Genomic DNA, 23,892 nt, shown 5'->3' with positions numbered 1-23,892 from the left:
ATAACAAGACACCCCCCCCCCCGAAAATAAGGCCAAGCGCTTATTTCGGGAGGGGAGGTCAAAAGAAAATAAGACCCTGTCTTATTTTTGGGGAAACACGGTAAGCAAAGCTCCGAGGCAGAATAATTCCTCGAAGAATAGCTTTATTGGATGTCTGATATTGGCACACCTCTAGTTAAAACCGACTTTGAAGAGTCCCGCGGTTAAAAGTGAATGTTTTTCCCCTCGACCCCAAACCACCAGTCACATGGTCCAATCAAGGCACTTTTTTGATGATCTGCTGACATCACTCCTCCTTTCTTCTGCCAGGTGTGAGAATGTCCTTGGTTCCCAAGAGAAAGTATTTTGTTTTGACTACACAACCCAAGCTATCTCTAGTCCCCACCTCCCCATCTTTCAGCTCCAGTGTGGCAACACTGAAGCTCCAAGATGGCTTCCGCCAGGCCAGCTTCAGGGATGACAGGGAGATTGTACTGCGACTTATTACAACCACCTCAGTGAAGATTTGATTAGATCTCTTGTTGGGGAGTTCCACTGGGCCTGGGCTTTCCCCGCGGGAGGAGGGACAAGTAGCAAAACAAGTGTGCGGGCATCAGGACACAAGGACATCTGCAATCATCATCGTTGGCCTGATGGTACCATGCATGTATCATTTTGACATCATTGTGTTTTGCTTCAGAAGCCATTGTTAGGAGATGAGAATGGACTCCAGGACATCCATTAATGTCTGCCTTTTCTCTCGCCCTTCCTCCTTCTGCCGCTTTTCCTACACTCCTGTCTTCTCCCGACACTTCTCTGTTTTCCCTCCATCTTTCCTCTTTTTCCTCCTTGCCTTTCCAATTCCACTTTTGCCCTTATCTGTCCAATTTTTCCTATCTTCTCCTTGGCTCATCCTTTCACCCTTGTTTCTCTCCATCCTTCTCTCCTCCAACCCCGTTTTCCCCATCCTTTTCTTCCTCAATGTTGCTCTCCTTCCAAACCTCCTCAACCCCACGTCTACCTTCCTTGGCTCTTTCTTTTCTCCATCTCTGTTTTTCTCTTCCCTTATTCTCCTCCTTTCTTCCTTTGTCTCTCTCCTCCACCCTCTTCCTCCATTCTGTCTTCCCTGTTCCACAGACGAACCCGAGGTTAGAATCGAAGGCTTTGACAGCAACTGGTACCTCAACCGGAAGGATGTGAAACTGACCTGCATATCCGACGCCAATCCTCCCGCCACCAAGTACCAATGGAAGCTGTAAGTATTGACCCACAGCGCATGGGTGAACTGTTATGAGTTCTTTGTAGCACTGAATGAGCAAGGAAACAAATGGGAACACTTTTGTGCCCAAGGCCGTAAAGTTGCTTCAACAGCTACTTGGTCAAATTGTGCAGGTGAAGGGAGAATGATTGATAACCTCTTTCCCTCCATTATTTTACGTAAACTGTACTCTGAAGACAGCAAGGTAGCGTTTCTAAGCAAGGCCCCAGCTTAGCTTCCCCATTTGTGCTGCTGTTGTTGTGCAAGTCTTTATGTAACCCTTTTATGTATTCTAATTCTAGTCATAGGGACACGGTGGCTCAGTGGCTAAGACGCTGAGCTTGTTGATCAGAAAGGTCGGCGGTTCGAATCCCTAGCGCCGCGTAACGGAGTGAGCCCCCGTGACTTGTCTCAGCTTCTGCCAACCTAGCAATTCGAAAGCACGTTAAAAAAAAGGTAGAAATATAGAAACCCCCTTTGGTGGGAAGGTAACAGCGTTCTGTGCGCCTTCGGTGTTGAGTCATGCCGGCCACATGACCACGGAGACGTCTTTGGACAGCGCTGGCTCTTCGGCTTTGAAACGGAGATGAGCACCGCCCCCTAGAGTCAGGAACGACTAGCGCAGATGTGCGAGGGGAACCTTTACCTTTTACCTTTTTAAGACCTCAACTCTCATACTCTTTCTTTTTCAAAACAACGCATTAGTTTTCTGGCTGGGAATGCTATAGCTTGCCTTAAATTATAAAATATTGATTGTTTCTCTTCCAAGTCCTTGCCAGCGTAGATACTTGTTTGGGGCGATGTTAACATGGACAGAATCAGGATTTTGATTGTTTCTATCTCCTTGGGCCAAATAGCTTCTGGTTAATGATGGCGGTGAGGTGTTTTATGGGAATAGAGTAGATGGTGAAGCTGCTTTAGAGGACCCTGGTTTTTGGTGTGTGTGTGTGATATTTTCTGATCATTAATCGCTCCCAAGGGGAGGGAGGGGTTTTCCCCACCACCCACTGCTCCTAAGTGGAGCTTCGTCTGAATGCAAATGGGGGCAGTCACCCCTGGGTTGGTGTGCCTGTCGATTGCTTTTGCTGAACTTAATTGCTTTCCCTTGGATTGATTAAAAATGAGCAAACTGCATAATTTTCCTCTGTACGCAGAGTTGTTTGTGTTTGCGCTGTGATTTTTTTTTTTTCAAAACACTTCGGAATTGATTTATTATTTATTTATTTAATTATTATTATTATTTTTGCTGAGCTTCTCTCAATTTCTATCCCATTACAAGGCTGCAGGTCCTGTAGCATTTGAGGGGAAAGCACCGTTCCCATAGAACAGATAGCATTAGTTAGTTAGTTTGCTTTATTGTCATTGCACCTTGTACAACGAAATTAAATGCCGTCTTCTGTGTTCATTATAACTATAAAAATAAAACTGAACACACCTTCTTCACATTCTGTGCAATTGAATTGAAAACTCTTCTAACTCAGGCTTCCCAAGAGCATGAAGCAAACTTTTTGTCCCGACAACTCCCCCCCCCCCTTTTTATTAAGTTACTGTGAATTCCTCTCATTCACCTCCAGCAAAGTCTTTCAAGGGAGGATTTACAGTCACAGACCTTCTCTGGCTTGGAGAGCTGCCAGGCTGATATCTGCAAAACTTGGCAAGGAGTCTCGGAGAGTCACAAACCAATGAAGCGAACTAATGTTCTCCTGCAAACTCCACTCCCCTTCCGCTCCTCTTTTATTTCCTCTGGGAGGGGCCATTCATCGTCCACCTGTGGCCTTCCTCCCAAGTTGACCCCTGTTCTTTAGCTGTTCCCTTCATCTGGCAACTCTGCGCATGCGCACACTGGGAACAGGCTCCAGCTGTTCTTCTGCCTTACTGATGTCTGACTCCGAAGGCAGCTGATAACTGACATACGGCTCTGGCCCCTGCTCTGCCTCCGACACAGAGCCCTCATCAGAGCCTTCCCCAGACTCCAGGACTGGCCCATCTTCCTCCCCAACCTCCAGTAAGCACACAGCTCCGTTCAGTTGCCCAGACTCCTGCACCCCGCGAGGGATTATTGGGGTCATTAAAAGAGGATGGCGAAAGCTTTCTGCTAAAGGACCAAGGGCTCTGTGTTCTTCTTTTCCACAGGCTGAATGACTCATTGCCGGACAACGCCGAAATTCAAAACAGCACACTGTTCTTTAAAGGACCGGTCACGTACAGCCTATCGGCAACATATATCTGTGAAGCCACCAACACCATCGGCACCCGATCTGGGCAGGTGGAAGTGAATGTCACAGGTAGGTATTGAAAACCAAAGTGGCCTATACTTTATTTTATGTGGGGGTGGGGGAGGAGATACAGGTTGCTGAAAGTAAACCTAGTTTTAAGACTTTGTCCACCTCTGTGTTTTTACAAGCTTGCTTTGACTTCTTGCATCTTCTCTGCTCCTCTGGAGGGGGTGATGGGGAAACCTATGGAATACGGTGGGGTTGTCTGACTGTTTCCATTCCTTTAAAAGGGTGTGGTGTTTTTTTTTTGTTTTTTTCTTTCATTCGGAGTGCTGGTTTTACTGGGATTCCTGTCGCTCCTCCTGATTTTCTCCTTCGGCTGGCAATATCTCTCACTTTTCCTTTGGTGCACCTTTTCCGAATCTGGTTCGAAGCCAGGCGGAGGAAAAGCCGCGAGAATCAGAAGGAAAGAGTGGGGGGAGGGAAAAAAACGAGAGGGTGGGATGTCAAAAGACGTGCTACGAGGTCGTGTCTGAAAGAGGATGAAACAAAGGAAGATGTTTTGTAGTTTTGGTATGTTTCCAAAAGGGACGTTTGTTTTTTCGAAAGCTTTAGGAATAAAATCACCGGTCAGAAATGATGTAGTTGAGATCCTGTTGGTTTTTCAGATGTTATTCTTAATTCCAAGCATGTAGAGGGGTGTGTGTGTGTGTGTGTGTGTACACATACAGTTTCCTTCCAGGGTTGTTAAAGACTTATGGGCAGACTAAGCCCCAGAAGGAAGGGTTGACTCAGAGACGAGATGAGATGTTAGCAGAATTGGTGGGCAGGATAGTCCTATAATCAGAAGGTATCAAGAGATGACAGGTGGAAATGCCATTTGGAGTCCTTCAACTGGGATTCTCCCAAGTAGAAAGAGAGAGGAAAAGAGGGAGAGAGGAGGTAGGCGAGAGGGAAGTGGAAGGGAAGAAAAGAGTAGGAGAGAGAGAGAAGGAGTGGGAAGAGGAGAGAGGAGAGGGAGAGAGGAAGGGGAAGTAGAAAAGAGAGGGATGGAAGAAAGGAGAAAGGAAGTAGGGAGAGAGGGAGAGGAAATGGATTGGAGGTAAAATAGGCTACAACATGGTGTATGGAAAGCAGAAGAGCTAATGATAGTTGCTGTGGGTTGATGGTAAGAGGAACTGATATAATATTGAACCATCTAAAATAGTGCTTCTTTAGATGTAATGGTGGCTCCAGTCCCTTCCTTCCGAGTACCTGCAGGAATGTCCTTGGTTCCCACGAGAGAGTATTTTGTTTTGGCTACAACACCCCAACTATTTCTATTCCCCCCTCCCTATCCCTCTTCTCCGGTGTGTCAGAATGAAGTTCCAAAAGGTCTTCAGTCAGGCCAGCTTCACGGTTAACACACACACACCCTGCTCAATTTGGACCCAATGGTTCGCTTTACAAACAAAGTAATACGATCAAGGTTGGACTTGTGACGGCTCTCGTTGTCACAACCTAACCTAATCCTAACTTAGAACTGTGTTCATTTTCTCAACAAAGGAATGCCAATTTTTAACCGGGTTAAATGATGCTTCCAGCTTTGGCTTGACCACTTGGATGGAGATACTCCAATGGTGGTCATCCAGACCAGAAGGAAGAAGCAAATTAGACAATGACAGATGTCCTTAAGCCAGATTTGGCCAAGTTAACTTAGATTTTCTTCATCGTCTCTCAGTCTGGGGTTTCAGGGGTAATCTCCTTCCTTACTCACCCTCCTCCTCCTCTCCCATTCTTTGATTTTTGGATCAAATAAGCAAGCCATCTCCCAGCCAAGGTGTCTTCTATCACTTGGCAGTCTTAAGCAGGAGGCAAACTTCTCGGTGACTAATTAAACCGGGGGGGGGGGGAGCAAGATTCTTTTTAGTTCCAGTGCTGTCAGTACCTTGATCCAGCAGCAACAGCTGGGGATAAGAGGGAGGGAAGGAGGGAGGCTGGGGCACCCCACAAGAGATGCTCTTTTCCAGAATTGATGGGGGAAGGGGGATGACCATTGGAAGGAAAGCGGGAAATTTAAGCCCAACGTCCTTCATCTAGGGCAGGGGTGTCCAAAGTTGGCAACTTTAAGACTTGCGGACTTCAACTCCTAGAATTCCCCAGCCAGCTCTGCTGGGGAAGCAGAGCTGGCTGGGGAATTCTAGGAGTTGAAGTCCGCAAGTCTTAAAGTTGCCAACTTTGGACACCCCTGATCTAGGGTTTAGGCAGCCCATGCAGATGTTGTTTAAAAGCAAAGCTCGGCGGCCCGAATGGATGTTGGTTTGGGGCGTAGCCTCTGGAAGCCTCGTCGGCCGGTCTCCCCAGTTTGCAGAACTGGAGACAGGACGGGTGCCTCTACCCCGCCAGAAAGCTCTTGATTGACAGGCAAGTGGGTAAGATTAAGAGCCAGATGGTTCCAGTCTCCAGAATTGTCAGCCCTTGAAACAGCAGCAGCAGCTGCAAAACTGCTGGATAGACTTTCAAGGGGTCCACCCTGCAGCCCTGACTAAGCCCACCCTGTTATCTCCCCCCCCCTCCCCATTAGAGTGTCTAAGCTTCTTCCCAGCCCCAAATCCAGGCCAGGATTTTTGGGATATGCGTCTCAATTTGCTGAGGTTCATTTGCTCCACAAACTAGGATTCAAACTCCATTTTTAAGCCAGAGGAGATTAAGAATGTAGAGTAATAGAAGACCTGGAAGGGATCTTGGAGGTCTTCTAGTCCAACCCCCTGCTCAAGCAGGAAACCCAATGCCATTCCAGACAAACGGTTTCCAATCTTTTATTTTTTTAAAAAAGCTCCCTTGACAGCAGCCCTTGAGCTCTACAGCATCAATTTAAAGATTAATATTTATCTTGTAAGCAAACCAGAGAATCTGTTTCAAAACAATAAGTGGTAGTCTTAGGATGTTATTCGTGAGTTTGCCCGAGAATGTGCAAAGTGACGTAGAAAGATCTAGGCTTGGCAGTCTGCAAAGCACAAGAGGGATCTTTAGGGGGATTGCTGTGTTTTTGAAAAGATTTGTTAGGAAGGAAAAAAAACAGGAAACAGACAAACAAGAAAAGAGGAGAAATGAGCAAAGAAAGTAAATGAACTGGGAATTTGCAAGCTTTAGAATTGAAGTAGAACACATTAGTTAGGCTACAATTTACATGGTTTCATCCATTTGCTTCATGTAAGACTATCTTGTGTTATTGATTTTAAAAATGGAGGGATATTGTTGACGTCTAAGCAGGGCTGAAATCCAGCAGGTTCTGACAGGTTCTGGAGAACCAGCAAATACCACCTCTGGCTGGCCCCAGATTGGGGAGGGAATGGAGATTTTGCAGTATCCTTCCCCTGGATTGGGGAGGGAATGGATATTTTGCAGGATCCTTCCCCTGGAGTGGGAGGGAATAGGGATTTTGCAGTATCCTTCCCCTGGAGTGGGGTGAGAATGGAGATTTGCAGTATCATCCCCCTGGAGTGAGGAGGGAATAGGGATTTTGCAGTATCATTCCCCTAAAGTGGAGAGGGAATGGAGATTTTGCAGTATCCTTTCCTTGGAGTGGGGAGGGAATGGAGATTTTGCAGTATCCTTCCCCTGGAGTGGGGAGGGAATGGAGATTTTGCAGTATCCTTCCCCTGGAGTGGGGAGGGAATGGGGATTTTGCAGTATCCTTCCCCTGGAGTGGGGAGGGAATGGGGATTTTGCAGTATCCTTCTCCTGGAGTGGTGAGGGAATGGGGATTTTGCAGTATTCTTCCCCTGGAGTGGGGAGGGAATGGGGATTTTGCAGTATCCTTCCCCTGGAATGGGAGGGAATAGGGATTTTGCAGTATCCTTCCCCTGCCATGCTCACCAAGCCACACCCACAAAACCAATAGTAAAAAAAATGAATTTCACCACTGGAAGAGGGGGATTAAAATATATTCCATCTTAGAATCTGTTCGGTAGAAGAAATGACAGAGATCTAAACCTTAGGTCTATATATGCCATTTCCCAAGGGAAGGCAGTCCTTCTGGTGAGATTCTTGTAAGACAGGTGATCAACAATAAAATATCTTCTTAGGCCCATCCATGAATGGTTTTGGGGGTTAGCCACTGACATACATGCTAGCTGGGGAATTCTGGGAATTAACGTTCACACATTTTGAGGTTGCCAAGGTTAAGAAAAACAGCACGAGGGGGGACTCATGGAAGCATTTCCATCAACGTAGGACTTGTGCATGGAATTCTGACGCAAGAAGCAGTGCCAGATTGCAGAGAAGGAATTTGACTTCCCTGAGATGTAGAAACTTGATCGAACCTTTCCTCACGTTGTCAGTCGGAGACTCTGGAGTCAACAGATAACTTGAACATGGCCTTTTCATGCCCAGCTGCGTGAGAAGACATGCTCAGACTGGACTGGACTGGACCTTCTCCAATTGTCCAGGGGAAACCTATTGAATTTAACTCTGAATGGATCTCAGAAGGCTTCCTTCTCTAAGAGGGGATAGGAGCCCCCAAAAGCACATGGACTCCTTATGAAATACATCTCCCATTGTCCTTGTCTGATGGGATAAAAGGAATGCTTGCAAGCTTGGCTCTTCACCAGATGAAAACCCAGAACCATCCTTCGATTTTCTTCTGGTCCAGCTGCTGCCCCAGGAGACCGAGCTGTTGGCACGGGGACAGGATGCTTGGCTTGAATGCAACAGCTGTTGGGGCAAAGAAGAGGAAGGAAAGACCCACAGTAGCTCTTTTTAACGGCAGTAGGATTGGAGAGCTTTCTATATGGGAAGGCTTTCTAGAAGGTGGTTCTCTCTTAAGTCCATCCCACCTCCCTCCTTCCCTCTGCTGTGCTTCCATTTCCCCTTCCAATTTCATCCAGGCGCCAGGAACGCTAGCATTCCAGGGCAAACTTGGGCGGTAAGATCCCCAGCATCAGCCTACTGGTTCTCCTAGCACAGGGATCAGCAACCCATGACTCTGGAGCCTCATGTGGCTCTTTCATCCCTCTGCTGTGGCTCCCTGTTGCTCAAAATATGTGTCACAACCGTCAATGTGTGGCACCAGCTGGCACATGAATTATTGAGCTTTTCAACCCCCGGTAGGCCAACCATGGTTAAATCCAAGAAAAGAAACATTTCAGAAAAAAACAGAATGTTTAATTCAACTACATATACAAATTTTGTGGTCGCTCAGGAAAGAGTCAGGCACGGGAAGAGTTTTGTGGCTGCCCGTGTTTTCTGTGGGAAACGGGTCCAAATGGCTCTTTGAGGGTTTAAGGTTGCCGACCCCTGTACTAGCAGATTCACCACGATAAGGAGATCTGACTTGGGGGAAGGAGAGGGTGCTGAATGGACATCTCTGGCCCACCAACATCTTGACGAGGTTATTTTTTTGAAGACCACCGCATCCGTCGCCATCCAACGTACCCGCGTTGGAGAGGACCACTGAAAGAACGCCACATTTGCAGTCCTCCATCGCGTCAAGAAGGTGCCCTTCCAAATCTACCAGGTGCCTGTTGTCTTCGGGAAACAAACAACCAAAGGAGGATGTCTCTCCTTTCTCAGATTGAATATGTATTAGGCAAGGAGGTCGAAACAACAAGACAAGAATCCCAGCAAGGAATTTATACTTTCAAATAAGAATCTGGAGATACATAATTCAAACAGCTGTAATCTCTCTGGCCGGCTGTCTTCCCATGCAGGGGAGGAGAAGTAGGTAGCCTCTTCTAGGGCAGAAGAGGGCAACTCACACCTGCAAAAGTTTTGGCCAACCATCTAATAGCCATCTTACCAGTGTGAAAACTCACCTGGCAAAAGTAAGAGCTGAGACCAAGGGTGGGTTCCGACGGTCACTACTGCCGGTTCGCATGCGCAGAAGCAAAAAACAAGATGGCAGTGCCTACGGCACTACCCGGAGAACTGGTTCGGGGGCGTGGCGGGCCTGGGCCATTGCCGGTTCCAGCGACCCAGGCTGCCAAACCACTACCGGTTCATCCGAACTGGGCCGATCCGGTAGGAACTCGCCACTGGCTGAGATCCAACCAACCACGCTTCTTGAGCCTAATGTATGACTAAAAGATGGCTTATCTAGCTTGAAGGCCTACGTCCTAGCTAGGTAAATTTGAGGAGGTGGGGTTCAGAATATCAGGGGGACACCAGGATGGGGAGACTTACTTTGGGTTAGAAGGAAAAAGCAAAACTTAAGCCAAAATGTCTTTTTGAGAACAGGTCTACAAGAAGGAAGGCAGGAATCCCTGCTCCAGGTCGTCCTCGATTTACGACCACAATTGAGCCACGAATTTCTGTTGCTGAGTGAGGCAGTTAAGTGGATTTGTCCCCAAATCAAGGACTACCGGTATTATCTGCTACTTTTTAAGAGGATCCTGGTCAAGAGAAGCAACCTTAGGCTGAAACTTGCATTGCACCGATAAAGGAGAACATTTGTAGCTCAGGGTTGAAATGAGGGGTCCTTGGTGGTCTCTGAGCTTGAGTTTTCTTGCAGACGTTTCATGACCCAAGCTATGGAACCTCATCCGTGTGTAGCATTGTCTCCAAGAAACATCTTCAAGAAAAACGCCAAGTTCAGAGAGCACCAAGGATCTCCTCACTTCCCTTGTATTAGGAAGGGTAACCACTCAACTGAAATCCTTGGTCTTTACCACCACCAAGCGGCTGTGTTGAGAAGGTCCCTTTGATGGTCCCACCCATCAACTGCTCTCCTGGATTTCTTTCCCTGGAAAGCCCTCTCGCCTTTCTTCCCCTCTTTTTTCTCTTCTAAATCAGGGGTCTCCAACCTTGGCAAGTTTACGACTTGTGGACCTCAACTCCCAGAATTTCTCAGCTGAGGTTACTCAGGTTATTAAAGTTACCAAGGTTGGAGACCCCTGTTCTAAATGAATCAGAAGATATTCTTAGCATCTATTAGTCCTGGACTTTTCTGGCATCTGTAAAGTCCAGTTGCCCATATTCTCCATCATCCATGTTGAGAGTAGCATTCCTGCCAGTGTCCAGAATTGGGTTCTAGTAAGCTTTGGAAGGCCAAAGAAGAAGGGGACGACAGCGAATGAAGTGGCTGACCGAAGCAGCAGGTGTGAGCTTAAATGGGCTCCAGGGGATGGTAGAGGACAGGAAGGCCTGGAGGAACATTGTCCATGGGGTCATGATGGGTCGGACACAACTTCACAACTAATAACAACAAGGCTTTGGAAGCCCAAGGCTGGTCAAACCATGGAAGGGATGGCCTGGTGGAAGGAATAGTCTTTCTAAGAGAGAAAATTGATGTGAATGTTTGAATTCTCCCAGGCAGCCCCATGGGGGAGAAAGATGTCTTCAAACGTCATGGCAACCAAGTCTCACCAGGGTTGTGTGAAAAGAATCTCTTTTGCTACTGAATTGAGAATAAGGGGAAGGGTGAATGAGGAGGAGAATTGGGACCAGGGGATTTTGTTCCCCCCCCTTCCCAGGATGTACTAAGGTGGAAAAACCTGAGTCTACCACACTTCACACATGTCTTTCCTCACCTCAGGGTTGGGCTGAAATGCGTTTGCCTTATCAAGGTGTTACCTCCTACGCATCACCCTTAACTGGGAGTGCAAATGGGAGAGGGGGGGGCTAACGGGAAAATCACTTTCCCTTTTTTCATAGCATGTTCCTTATGGAAAAATCCATCTGTCAGGGTTCCAAATAGCATCCAAAAGTGAATTAGAGTCCAAGGCAAAGTATTGCTCAAAGTTCCAATTGATGAAGAGAGCCATGTTGGCACATCTGGGAAAACCCGAATCTGAAAGCTTCCCTGTTTCCCCCACCCAGTTGAAAGTTCAAGATCCTGCCCTCCCCACACCCACAAGTTCATCACAGGGTCCAATCTTTCACTGCCTTGCTGGCCGTTCCACCCCTCCAGTTCCAGCCAGGTGCAGAGACAAAGATGACCTTGGCTTTCTAAGAAGAATGTTGTTGTGGCTACATAGCATGTAACTCCTTACAATCCCCCCTCCCACTTTCCCACAATAGATAATGCATAGTAGAAGAATAGAAAGTGTGGCAGGCCAAAGAGCCAAAGGAAATGATGGCTACAGGCCTGACACCATCCTTGTTTGTGCAGAATCATTGTCGTGTCCTCTGTGTCAGAGTGAAACATCAAAGGTTGGGAGGGAAGAGGGCCTTTGGCCTAGAACCATGTGAACCTATGGCACGTGTGCTAGAAGTGGAACGCAGAGCCATCTCTCCGGGCATTGCTTTTCCGGGTTCTGCTGCACACATGCGCGCTGGCCAGCTGGTCTTCGTGCATTCTGGCACACATACGAGCTTGTCTTGGTGCTCATATGCACTCCAGAAAATGGAAGAAGACCAGGTGACAGGCCCGCACGCCAGAAACTGGAAGCTCAGCTCTTCCAGTTTCTGGCACTCCTGCATGAGTGCGCCAGGAAGCTGCTCTTTCAGTTTCCGGCACTCCCCCACTCACACGTACTCCCGTTTTGACACTCGAAGGACAAGTCCAGATTCACATTGGAGATTGGAGAGCATGGTGTGTATCAGACAAAAATGATTGTCAGCGTCTTTGGGTCTACATTTAGTCTTATCCAGAATGTCAACAAGGGCAAGTAATTTCTAGCCTACGGTTAAGAGGAGGAAATCACCAAATCTAGAACTGGAGGGTAATCATGTTGACTGTTCATGTAATAAACCTTGATGGGAGAAGAGTGTCTGTTAAATCCATAAGAAATCCTTGATTTAAAGGACAGATCTGTAATGCAGCATACAGAATCAGAAGCAAAAGAATGTCTGCTAAATCCAAAGTCCACTAAAGCCAAAGTCCATTAAATCCAAAATCCACTAAATCCAAAGTCCGCTAAATCCAAAATCCACTAAAGCCAAAGTCCGCTAAATCCAAAGTCCACTAAATCAGCGTTTGTTAAAGGATGTGTGTTTAGTATCTACTTTTGATTTTGTTTGAATTGTACATCAAATGGGATCCAACTTAGTAGCGTATGACCCTGATGCGTTGGCGGCACCCTTCCCCAACACAACGGTTGCCATTTACTCTTTTCCTCGTGCAAATGTTTTCTTTAATGCATGTGAGTCGGAACAGAGCTGGTGTCCTTGCATGCACGCCTTCTACGCCATCTTTTCTCACTTCTATATTCTGCTTGGAATAATTCACAGAGAGGGTTAACACTTTGTAGCAGCGCTCAACGTACCCATTCCCTTTGCACGAAGTGGCTCACTTTTTTGGGGGGGGGGAGAGAAGCCAGTGATTTCTCAGTGTGCAATTTATGTGATAAAAGTTGAGAAGATTTAGTTGTTTGAGAGAGGGTGGACCTCACATCAGACATGGTGACCAGCAGTGGTGGGATTCAGCCAGTTCACATCTATTCAGGAGAACCAGTTGTTAACTTTCTAAGCAGTTTGGACCCATTAGAAGACTGGGAAAACCCGAATCTGAAAGCTTCCCAGCTTTCCCACCCAGTTGAGAGTTCAACATCCTGCCCCAAACACCCATAAGTTCATCCCATGGCCCAATCTTCCACTGCCACAAGGACAGATTCCACTCATCCAATTCCAGCCAGGTGCAGAGACAAAGATGACCTTGGCTTTCTAAGAAGAATGTTGTTATGGCTACACATCACCCATCTCCACATAATCCCCACTTCCATTTTCCCACAGTAGAAAGTAGACCGTAGAAAGTGCGGCAGGCCTGAAACCTAAAAAGAAAAGATGGCTTTCAGATCTGACACACCATGAGTTTCTCAATGGGGTGCACATTCTTGGGGACCCCAGTGTGGTGTGCTGGCTGAAACGGGGAAGAAATATGATTTGATCTAAGGTGATTATATGTAGTGCTGATGGAGTGCTTTGCTTGAGACTTATCCGCATTTCTATGAAGGGCTGTGTGGGGAGCCAAGCATTTTTGTGACCACAAAGCTGAGTATGAAGAGCCCAAGTCAGGGCTTCCATAGGTAGGCACTTCCTGCCCCCTTCCCTGGCTTTCCCTCCCGTTTTCCTTCTCCTCATCTCCCCCGATTTTTTGAAATTATTATTATTATTTTTAAGTCTGAAAGCATGTGTTTGCCATTCCTCACAGACTGATGCTTGTTCCCCCTTCCATCTGTCTTTTCCTACCCAGAATTCCCCTACACCCCGTCTCCACCGGGCACATCCGTGGCACATCCGACCGTCCCCACTGCTGTGATTGGGGGCGTGGTGGGCGGAGCCTCGTTGGTCGTAGTGGTGGCCGTGGTCGTCCTTATGGTGCTCCGTCACCGGCGACACACTTTCAAGGGCGACTACAGCACCAAGAAGCACGTCTACGGCAACGGGTACAGCAAGGCGGGCGTCCCTCAGCATCACCCACCCATGGCCCAGAACCTTCAGTATCCTGAGGATTCGGACGACGAGAAGAAGCCCGGCCCTCTGGGCAGCAACAGCTACGAGGACGAAGACGACGATGGCGCCGGGGCCGAACGGAAGCACCGGTCCTGTCCCAACAAGTACGAGGAGGACTCCAAGCGGCCTTACTTCACGGTGGACGAGGGCGAAGCCCGCTCTGAAGCCTACAATGAACGGACACTTGGATTCCAGTATGACCCCGAGCAACTGGACATAGCCGATAACATGGTCTCTCAGAATGACGGGTCTTTTATTTCCAAAAAAGAGTGGTATGTGTAGCGTGGTCCACCTCCTCCCCTCTCTTGCCCTCTCTTCACCGGCCACGTCCTGCCTCCGTGTCCTGGGGCTGGTGGCTGCTCCGCAGAGCCCGTGTGCCTCGTCACACGCCCAGAGGTCCCCTGCCCACCCAACACACGCACACCCAGAGACCTCCATCCGCTGGGGAGTGGGACGCAGTACAGGGACACTTGGGAAGCCAACGAGAACTTCCACTACTTTGGGGGCACCTCGGAGCAGGCAAAGCCGGGGAGTTGGGGTGGGGCGGGAGGGATGTTGCTTGGCTTAATGAATTTATTTTTCCTGGGGGAGAGGAGACCCTTGTTTCTTTTCCCCTGCTTAATTTTCTCCGACAGAGATTGGTCCCTTACCGTGTCGTTTGTACTGATCAGTGGTGGCTTTGATGTTAATACTTTTAATTATTATTGCCTGTCTTTGTATAGTATACCGATTCCCGCCCCACGTACTCCTCCTGTTTGCATCTTAAAAGTGGTCTTGGTCTCCTCCTTGTGGGCTCCTCTCACCCTCCCAACTCAAAAACACTGGAATTTGTTTATGGTCTTAACTTTTGGGAGGGGAGGGGACCAGGGGCACCCCCACCCACCCCACCCCATGGACCTTGGAAGGCAAGGTGGGGCTTGGGGGTTTACAGACACCGAAAGCACAAAAGCACAGAATCGGGGGGGGCTGAGGGCTTTGCTCCTTTCCGATTATCCTGGATCCCCGGGGCCTGTATACCTTTCTTTCAGCATCTTCGCTGTGGCCATTTCCCACGATGCACTTGTGGTGGGAAGAGAACGATCACCTGCCTTGATCCGTGGCCACAGAAAAACCAAAACCAAACCAGACTCGACTTCATCTTCAGAAGAACCTCTGGGGGGAAGAAAGAAACAAAACAAGAGTGCATGATACCCAGGAGTATGTAATAAGTGTGGGTCTCTCTTTTTGTTGTTGTTGTTGCTGTTTCGTTCTTAATTATGATTTTAAGAGAGAGGTTCTGGGTCTGTCAAGGTTTGCATGACATATTATCTTTTCTTCTTCTTCTTCTTTTCTTTCCTTCTCCTCATTTGCTCCTGGACTCAACCTCTTTGTCGATGAGGACCTTCTTAGAGTCACTTGCCCAAGTCCATTCCTACCCGTTTCTCATTCCGGGAACTCTCAGTCAGTGAACAGGCTATCAAGAAGTTGCTTCATCAAGTCTCGGGGTTTAATGTTGGAAGCCTGGTGAAGCTTAACATCAGCTTCATGTGCTCCAAATCCAGCCACTCGCTCTTCCAATTAAATAGTCTCAAGGGGCAAGCAAAGAGAGAGAGAGGGGGTGAAGCTAGAAAAACAAAGAGTTTTCATTTGAGGCTGAAATCCTAACCGCTCTGTTGGAACCAGAGTTGGTATTCAGCCGGTTCGGACTGGTTTGGGCGAACCGGTAGCGGAACTTTTGAGTAGTTCGGAGAACTGGCAAATAACACCTCTGGTTGGCCCCACCCACCTGCCCCCCCTTGTTTCTTGCCCTGTATTCCCTTGTTTTTTTAGCTCAGCTGATTCGCGCGGCAGAGTGGACTTCCGCACCTCAGCTGAGATACAAAAAAACCCAGCTCAGCTCACCAGCGCTGAAACTGAGTGCTGTGCGCGCAAAGCACATTCTCATACAACCGGCAGGAAACGACTTAGAATCCCACCACTGGTTGGAACTGGTTTGAGATGGCCTGTATGGTTTTTTGGGGGGAGAGGAACCAAACCTGAAGTGACTTAGTTCCATCACAACTAAACTTGGGGGGGGGGGGGGGAGAGAATGTTCTGTTGGAGTAAAACCTGAGCTTTTTTAGCTAGTTGGACCATTAGAAACAATTGCAGCTGCTCCTCCTTTATCTTTCATTCTAGGACCCCCAAAAAATAAGTGGGCGAGAGGCCCAGTGCAGAATGCCTACCTGCTACCCCAGTTGTAGAAAAATTGGCGAGGGGCATGATTTTTAAAACTTTCTTTGAAAGCATTCAAATAAATCCCATAAGGGGGAAATAAATGGAAACAAAGCTTTGCTTTTACCAAATGAAACAGCTGTTGGGATTAGCATCGGTTATCAACAATGCCCCGCCCTTCCTCAATGGGGGGAGAGAGAAATAATACATAGGCTGTCTTCACTTCCTTTAAATAAAACTTTGGAGTTGCTCAGCCAACAGATTACAGGAGAAACAGTTCCTTAAATTTCCTTTCAATTAGTGCATCCTCTGTACAAGGCTTTCTTAATGTTTTGAAATGTTAAAACATTTAATGCCGATGGAGTTTTTCTTTTTTAAAAAAAGAAATAATTACGGTGTCTAATTTTATGTTGGCAGTGTTTTGTTTTGGTTTCTTTCAATATGCCAGCCATGTACAACTCTTAACAAAACATCATCTGTCCTGATGCTTCTGCTTGCGTGTAGGAGTAGCTGCCATTGTAAAAGACGAGAGCGAGCAGGGAGACCCATTGTGCTTCGCAGTTGCACGAACAGCTCGAGAGAGCGTGAAGGAGCGCACCATTGCGCCCAAATCCAGAAGTTCCACCAAGCCAACATTAAATACCAGTACAGTCGCATTTGTGGGGTCCTTTTGTGCTCTTGGAACTTGGTTGTTTTCTTGCAGACGTTTCATTACCCAACTAAGCATTATCATCAGTGCTAGAAGGCAGTAAGGAGAGCAACACCCCCTCCCCCTTATAGCACTGATGACGTTACCTATTTGGGTCATGAAACGCCTGCAAGAAAACAATCAAGCTCAGAGAGCACCAAGGACCTCACAGTTCAATCCCGAGCTACAAATATTCACTTTTGTGCTGTTTTTTTTAATTTGTAGACTCGGCAACATTAGCAGCCCTTGGTGTCAAGCAAGTCAGTGTACCTGCACACAGATACACACAGAGATAGACTTGTATTACCTGTCCGCAAAATATAGCACAGCACAGTCTTCGTAGAAGCCCCCCGTTCTCCCATCTGGATGATGCCAACTTCCCAAAGTAAGACTTACTTAAGTCTTAAAATAAAATGCATGGTGATGATCTTAGCCAGATGCGCTGGCATTTCTGCAGCCTAAGCAAGCTCCTTCTCTGTTTAATCCTCCTTCTTTCTTTTCAGCCCTTCAGTCGTCCCTTGTCAACCGTCTGTTCTCACATCTTAAGTACAGGAACATGATTGGCTCCTGACCCAGGACTGTTTGAGTCACTACCGTGTTTCTCCAAAAATAAGACAGGGCCTTATTTTCTTTTCACCCCTGAAAAAAGCGCTTGGCCTTATTTTTGGGGAGGCCTTCTTATTTTTGAGGTGCAGGAGCCAGCGAGCGTGGTCACCTCATGGCTGCTGCTGTGTTGCAAGATTTTCCGGGAGGGCTTATTTTCAGGGGAGGGCTTATTTTAGTGGATGCGCTCAAAAGCCCGATTGGGCTTATTATCCAGGGAGGTCTTATTTTCAGGGAAACAAGGTAGCATGAAGTTAAAATGCCTGCAATTAACAAATAATAATAATAATGGAGGAACCTGGATCAAATTTTTGATCTGCTCAGGATCCAATGTGATCAAAACGTACCCTGGCTATTCTAAATTCAATCCTCATTTCCGTGACTCCTATTTGTGGTGCACGCTATACCAAAACTATAGGTCAGGGATGGCGAAACTGTTTGGCACCGAGCGCCCAAACCAGAACACACTCCAGCTCTGGAAACCTAAAGACCAGCTGGGCAATGTGCATGCACGCACCGGCCAGCTGGCTTTTGGGTTTCCAATGTGCGCATGTAAGCTGGCCAGCTGGCCTTTGCATGTGCCGGAGCCCCGGAAACTCATGCACACCTTCCAGCTAATCTTTGGGTTTCTGGGGTCCAGCACACGCAAAGATCAGCTGGACGGCACACATGCGCACGCCAGAAACCCGAAGACCATCTGGCAATGCCGCGTGCCATAGATTCGCCATCACAGCTATTGGTAGTAGCCCAGCCGAATCCTCTGCTAATTGAGTGAAAACGCAAAATTCCTACTTGCTCCGGAAGAGCTTCTACATTCATGTCCAGACCTCTTAAATCGCCACATGTTGCCAGCATCTGGTCTTTCTCATTTCCTCGGATTCCGCTGGGGAAGAGATTCATTTCGCTTCCCCTGAGCGCAGCTAATCCTCTCCCCTTGAAGATTTGGTACGGTAACGTATTTAGGGTCTATTTTTTGGAGACTTCTGATCAGTGGGATAGGACTCGTGTTTTCGAAGCTTGAAGGATAAGTTGATTGGAAAAGCAACTGCAGGTTAACAGTTCCTAGAGCCTCAGATGGCTAGTTATTTTGGGCACCCGGGAGTTATAGTCCAAGGTTTTGGAAGATGGCAAAGGTGGATGGGCTCTAAAGTAGCCCCATTGAGAAAGCAATTCTCTTTCAGTTGTAAATCTGCCTTTACAATCCTCCCTGGAAAAACTATAGAGTGCAGCAGCCAGAGCCATGAGTAGTGTCAAACAGTAGCTTTATTGTTAGCCACTTATGTGACAGGAATAACAGAGTTGGAAGGGGACTTGGAGGTCTTCTAGTCCAACCCGCTACTCAAGCAGGAAACACTGTAACATTTCAGACAAATGGCTGTCCAGTCTCTTCTTAAAAACCTCCAATGTTGGAGTACCCACAGCTTCTGGAGGCAAGTTGTTCCACAGATTAATTGTTCTCACTGTCTGGAACTTTATCCTTAGTTCTAGGTTGGTTCTCTCTTGAATGATCCTCCACAGTTAGTTCTTGTCTTGCCTTCAAGTGTTTGGGAGAATACAATCCTAGGATCCTACAGCTGGAAGGGTCTTTAGATGTCTTCTAATCTAGTCCAACCCCCTGCTCAAGCAGGAGACCCTATGCCATTTCAAACAAATTTTTATCCAATCTCTTCTTGAAAACCTCCAGTGTTGAAGCACCCACAACTTCTGGAGGCAAGTCGTTCCACTGATTAATTGTCCTCGCTGTCAGAGACTTTCTCCTTAGTTCCAGGTTGCTTGTCTCCTTGATTAGTTTCCATCCGTTTCTTGTTTTCCTGCCTTCCGGTGCTTATAGGTTGAATAGAGAATAGGTTGACCTTTTCATCTTTATGACAGCTCCTCAGATATTGGAACACTGATTCTCTCCAGACTGACCATCTTCCCTTGGAAATGGTCAGTTAGGACTTCAGGGATTCTGGGGGAGGTCAGTCCTGTGCCACTTTCTCCACTGCAAAGACTCCAAGACTCCAACTTCTTCACACCTCCTTCTAGTCTAGCGGGAGATGCCACCACAAGTATGTTTGGACCTTCTGAGGAATGACCTAGATGAATTCCATTCTGTTTGGACCAGCAGTCAGTTCTCTTTCCCCCAGCAAGAAGAATTCCTTAGCCTCTCAAAAGGGTAACTTAGGTGAGACGGTCAGGGTAGAAATGTGATGAATGAATAAATAAAATAGGAATTATCCTCATTCTGATGGGCTTCCTTCCCTTCCTGCTAACAAGATGGCCCAAACGTCCTTGCCAGTCTCTCTAGATACCTGCTGAGCTCTTAAACTTTTAACTTTTCTTGACCTTGGACTTCCTTGTCCGCCTAAGGGAGCCGTATCTAGTCCTGGGGATCCTCCAGGCAGATATTTTTAGATAACAAAGTGACCACATTTTTCTGTGGTCGGGGATGCACGATCATTTCAGCCTTAATCCTTGTACATGACCCAAATTCTTGGATTTGTAAAAGCGGTGCATGCTTTGAAAAACAGATGCCAAATCCGCCGAGACGAGACAAGAAATATGTGTATCGAGAAGATGACCAAATAGCTGTAAGAGAGGTGGTACTGTTTTCATGAAAAATTGCTGCTGGGTGAGAATATAAGAAAATGCCAACTGTTTTTTTCATAGTCCTACCAGAGGTTGCACGTTGCTTTCATCGATGGACGCTGATCCCAAACTACACACTAGTTCGCTGAAGGCCACTGTCAGGGTCCCAGATAGCATCCAAAAGTAAATCAGAGTCCAAGGCAAAGTATTGCTCAGAATTCCAATTTATTAAGAGAGCCTTGTTGGCACATCTGGGAAAACCTGAATCTGAAAGCTTCCAGGTTTTCCCACCCAGTTGAAAGTTCAAGATCTTGCCCTCCCCACACCCACAAGCCCATCCCATGGTCCAATCTCCTACTGCCATGCTGGCAGTTCCACCCATCTAGTTCCGGTCAGGTGCAGAGGTGCAAAGACAAAGGATGACCTTGGCAGGCCTGAAGCCCAAAAAGAAAAGATGGCTTACAGGCATGACAGCCACCCTCTTCCCTCTGGGTTGTCATAAGTGAGAGATGATTCGGGTCTCAGAGTAAACAACATCTTGATATGGAGGTTCTATTTAAGGATAAAGATGGATAATCTACATTTATTGAACACCGAGAGATCTTGTTGTCGTTGAGGAAGGTGGACAGTGCAATCCCAACCTTGGGATGGATTAAAATGCAACCTCCGATTTCTTTCTGGATTTTAATCGGGACCCAACATTGCTGAGGTTTCCAATGGCTCTCAACCTCTGTATTGCAGGCTACATCTGGCAGATGTTTGGAGGAAGAATGTATATATGGGCTTTACCCATCCCAGCCGTTTGATTTCCGTTATTGTATTTCATGATGGGACCAGTTGCCTTTCTGGATGTTTTTTTTTTTTAACAATTGTTTCTTTGTTTTATTCCAGCAGTTTATCTTTTTTTAAAAAAACATGAGAAGTTAGCTTGGAGAAAATGAAACCCACCATGAAAGTTGAGATTGGCTTGCAGTCAAGAGCCTTGTTGGAAGGGACGCTTAAATATGGGTTTTCAGTTAAATTCTCTGGACAGAAGAGATTTGGACTACTAATTGATCTGAATCATCTCAGACAAAAGGCCACTGAAAAATAATATATGTTGGGGTTGGTTTTACGCCCAGGAAGACAAAGACAGTGGGATCTGTCTGGAAAATAGACTATGGTTTGATCCTCATGCCGGATTAATGCATCAAAAATGCAAGCTCACAATGCAAGCAAAGACTCCATACAAGTAGTCCTCAACTGATCAGCCATTCGTTTAGTGACCACTCAAAGTTACAACAAGTCTTTAAAGAGTGACTCAGGGCCATTTTTCACACTTACGACCGTTGTGGCGTCCCCATGGTCCCGTGATCAAAATTCAGACGCTCGGCAACTGACTCATATTTACGACGGTTGCAATGTCCCAGGGGAACACGCGATCCCCATTTGCGACCTTCTGACAAGTCAATCGGGGAAGCCGGATTCGCTTAACGACCATGTTGGTCATTTAACCATCATTGAACAAGTGCCTTGCTTAGCAATGGAAATCCTGATCCCGATAGGCCTAGATGTATGGTTGTATGTTGAGGACTAGTTGCATGGCCTTCCCTTGCAAGGAAATGTATATATATATAGCGCTTTTCTATGATGAGATATTCAGGCAGGACCAATAAATGCCAACAGAGAAATAAACTGCATTGTTATTTTGATTTCTTTTCTACATTCCAATGTATTCTTCACTCAGATGAGTCTCTTTATACCGTTATTTCTCAACCTGGGTCCCTTTAAGACGTGTGGACTTCAACTCCCAGAATTCTCCAGGCTGGCTGGAGAATTCTGGGAATTGAAGTCCACACATCTTCCAGCAGCCCAGGTTGAGAAACAAGGCTCTATCATTCTATCCTCCTTGTTCCCATTCACCACATTCCTGCTATAATCAACCTTGTGGCATAGGAGAAATAAAAATGTCCGTTGGGAGGGATGTGTTTCCTGTGTTGTAAGTGCTTTTTTTTTTTTTTTTTGTAAAAATGAAAAATAAAAAAAAATACGTGGAGAAGACGACAAATATTATAGATAGAGTAATAAACCGAACTTTGCTTTCATTCTCGGTTTTATTTTTAATTTCGTTCCCCCGTTCATTGTAATAATTTCTTTGGTTCAAATTTTTTTTTTTCCGTTTCGTTTTGTTTTGGGGGAAACGGAGGGAATTCTCGTGCGGGGGCAGCATCGTCTTTTCCTTGTACAAAATGACAAATTTTTAAAAAAAAGAAAGAGAGAAAAGACTAGTGGAAAGAAGTGTACTTTTTTATAAATAAAAGAATTTTAAAACAAGGAAGCTGTTTTAACGGCCTTCTCTCGTTTTTATTTTCATTTTCATTTGGAAGCGAATTTAGAAGTTGCTCGCCGGCAGACTTTGTACGTCGGAGGGATGGATGGCGTACGAACCAAGGAATACGAGTCGAGAAAGGAATGGGTTTTGCAACCACTTCTCAGTTGCCAGTTAGCTTGTAATAAACCAAACCAGGCCTGTGTGGGTAGTCCTTGACTTATAACCATTCGCTTAGCATGCGCTTTGGCTAAAAAAAGTGCCGAAATGGGACAGCATTGAGGTGGGGCGGGTGGGCGGGGCGGTTTAAACAGGCAGAGTACCAACCTCTGGTGGGGATGCACGCCCAAATTCACCCGTCACTTCTAAACGGCTCACAGCTCGGGCATCATTTGCTTGAGTAGTGTTACTTTTCAGCAGTCTGTGTTTCCCCAGATACGTTTAAGAAGGAATCACATCTGCAATCCCTTGGGTGTTTTTTTTTCCAGATTAAATTCAGTCAAGGTTCAGGAAATTCTTTGTGAGGTTGAGGACTTCTTTGTGGGAAGGTTTGAGGGTTTCCAAACTTCATGGTTGAAAGTGGCAGAAGATGGACGTTGTCTTCTTGATGAGAGGCATTCCTTCGGGATAACAATAGCAATAGCACTTATATACCGCTTTACAGCCCTCTCTAAGCGGTTTACAGTCAGCCTCATGACCCCCAACAAGCTGGGTCCTCATTTTACCCTCCTCGGAAGGATGGAAGGATGAGTCAACCTTGAGCCTGGTGGGATTCGAACTGCCGATCTGCAGCGTTCAGTCAGTTAAAGTATCCTGCGGTGCTGCACTCTTAACCACTGCGCCACCTCGGCTCTTGGGATAGTTCTCGTTACGATTTAAATTTGCAAACTCTCCCAACTGCGATCTGAAAGGAACTCGGACAGCCATAGAGAAATGTGGTTTCAGGTGCAAAAGGATGCAAAATTGACTGTGTGTGTGTGTGTGTGTGTTTATATGTGTACCCCTTGGCCAAGTCCATCATTCAAGGACGCCCACCCGCCTTCACCCGGAAAAATTGCATTTCAATTGAAAGAACTTTCCAAAAGCAAATTCTCTTTCATCGGATTGAACAAGCGCAGGTGGAGAGGAGAAAATACCCCAAAAAAGAAAAAAAAGAATTGGCTCGGCTCCAGTGCAAACAATCACTAAGAGACCATTTCATCTTATTAAATTGCCATTCACTTCTGTGAAAAATGTCTCCATTCACCAGTGGCCTGAGTCACCGTCTAGGCAGAAAGCATTTCAAAGCATATTTCCCAGCTATTTCAACCCATTCTCTCCAGAAATGGTCATTGCAAATTGGGAAACCCCTGTAACTGACTGAGGGACACGGCGGCTCAGTGGCTAAGACACTGAGCTTGCCGATCAGAAAGTTTGGCAGTTCGAATCCCTAGCATCTCGGTGTTTTCTTTTCTGTGGGAAACGGGTCCAAATGGCTCTTTGAATGCTTAAGGTTGCCGACCCCTGGTCTTAAGATGAGATCTAGAAAGCTGAAACCTCCCCTCAGACCAGCCGTCTTGGCTTCACCTGTGCTGCTGCCTGTTATCAGGGTCCCAAATAGCCTTCAAAAATAAAAATACTCAAAGTTCCAATGTATGAAGAGAGCCATGTTGACACATCTGGGGAAACCCGAATCGGAAAGCTTCCCGGTTTCCCCCACCCAGTT

At 46.7% G+C, this 23,892-nt stretch overlaps 2 protein-coding genes across 2 annotated transcripts in view; both read left to right on the top strand.

The window, feature by feature from the left end:
- NECTIN1 (nectin cell adhesion molecule 1) overlaps positions 1-22,192 on the top strand; it is a gene marked incomplete at its 5' end in the record, with an annotated part of 28,867 nt that extends 6,675 nt beyond the window's left edge. Inside the window, 3 exons of the mRNA XM_081971830.1 lie at positions 1,117-1,234; positions 3,371-3,522; positions 13,565-22,192. Coding sequence (XP_081827956.1) covers positions 1,117-1,234; positions 3,371-3,522; positions 13,565-14,106 — 812 coding nt within the window. The 3' untranslated portion in view covers positions 14,107-22,192. The remainder of the gene's footprint in view (positions 1-1,116; positions 1,235-3,370; positions 3,523-13,564) is intronic.
- LOC309382323 (uncharacterized protein) overlaps positions 15,198-23,892 on the top strand; it is a gene marked incomplete at its 5' end in the record, with an annotated part of 47,613 nt that continues 38,918 nt past the window's right edge. Inside the window, 2 exons of the mRNA XM_081971831.1 lie at positions 15,198-15,264; positions 16,522-16,662. Of these exons, the coding sequence (XP_081827957.1) occupies positions 15,198-15,264; positions 16,522-16,662 (208 nt within the window). The remainder of the gene's footprint in view (positions 15,265-16,521; positions 16,663-23,892) is intronic.

Source organism: Natrix helvetica (genome assembly GCF_964273705.1).
Source record: "Natrix helvetica genome assembly, contig: HAP1_SCAFFOLD_191, whole genome shotgun sequence".
NCBI classification, from domain to species: Eukaryota; Metazoa; Chordata; class Lepidosauria; order Squamata; family Natricidae; genus Natrix; species Natrix helvetica.
Note: the sequence above shows the minus strand (reverse complement) of the source record. Positions and strands in the feature narration are given on the sequence as shown.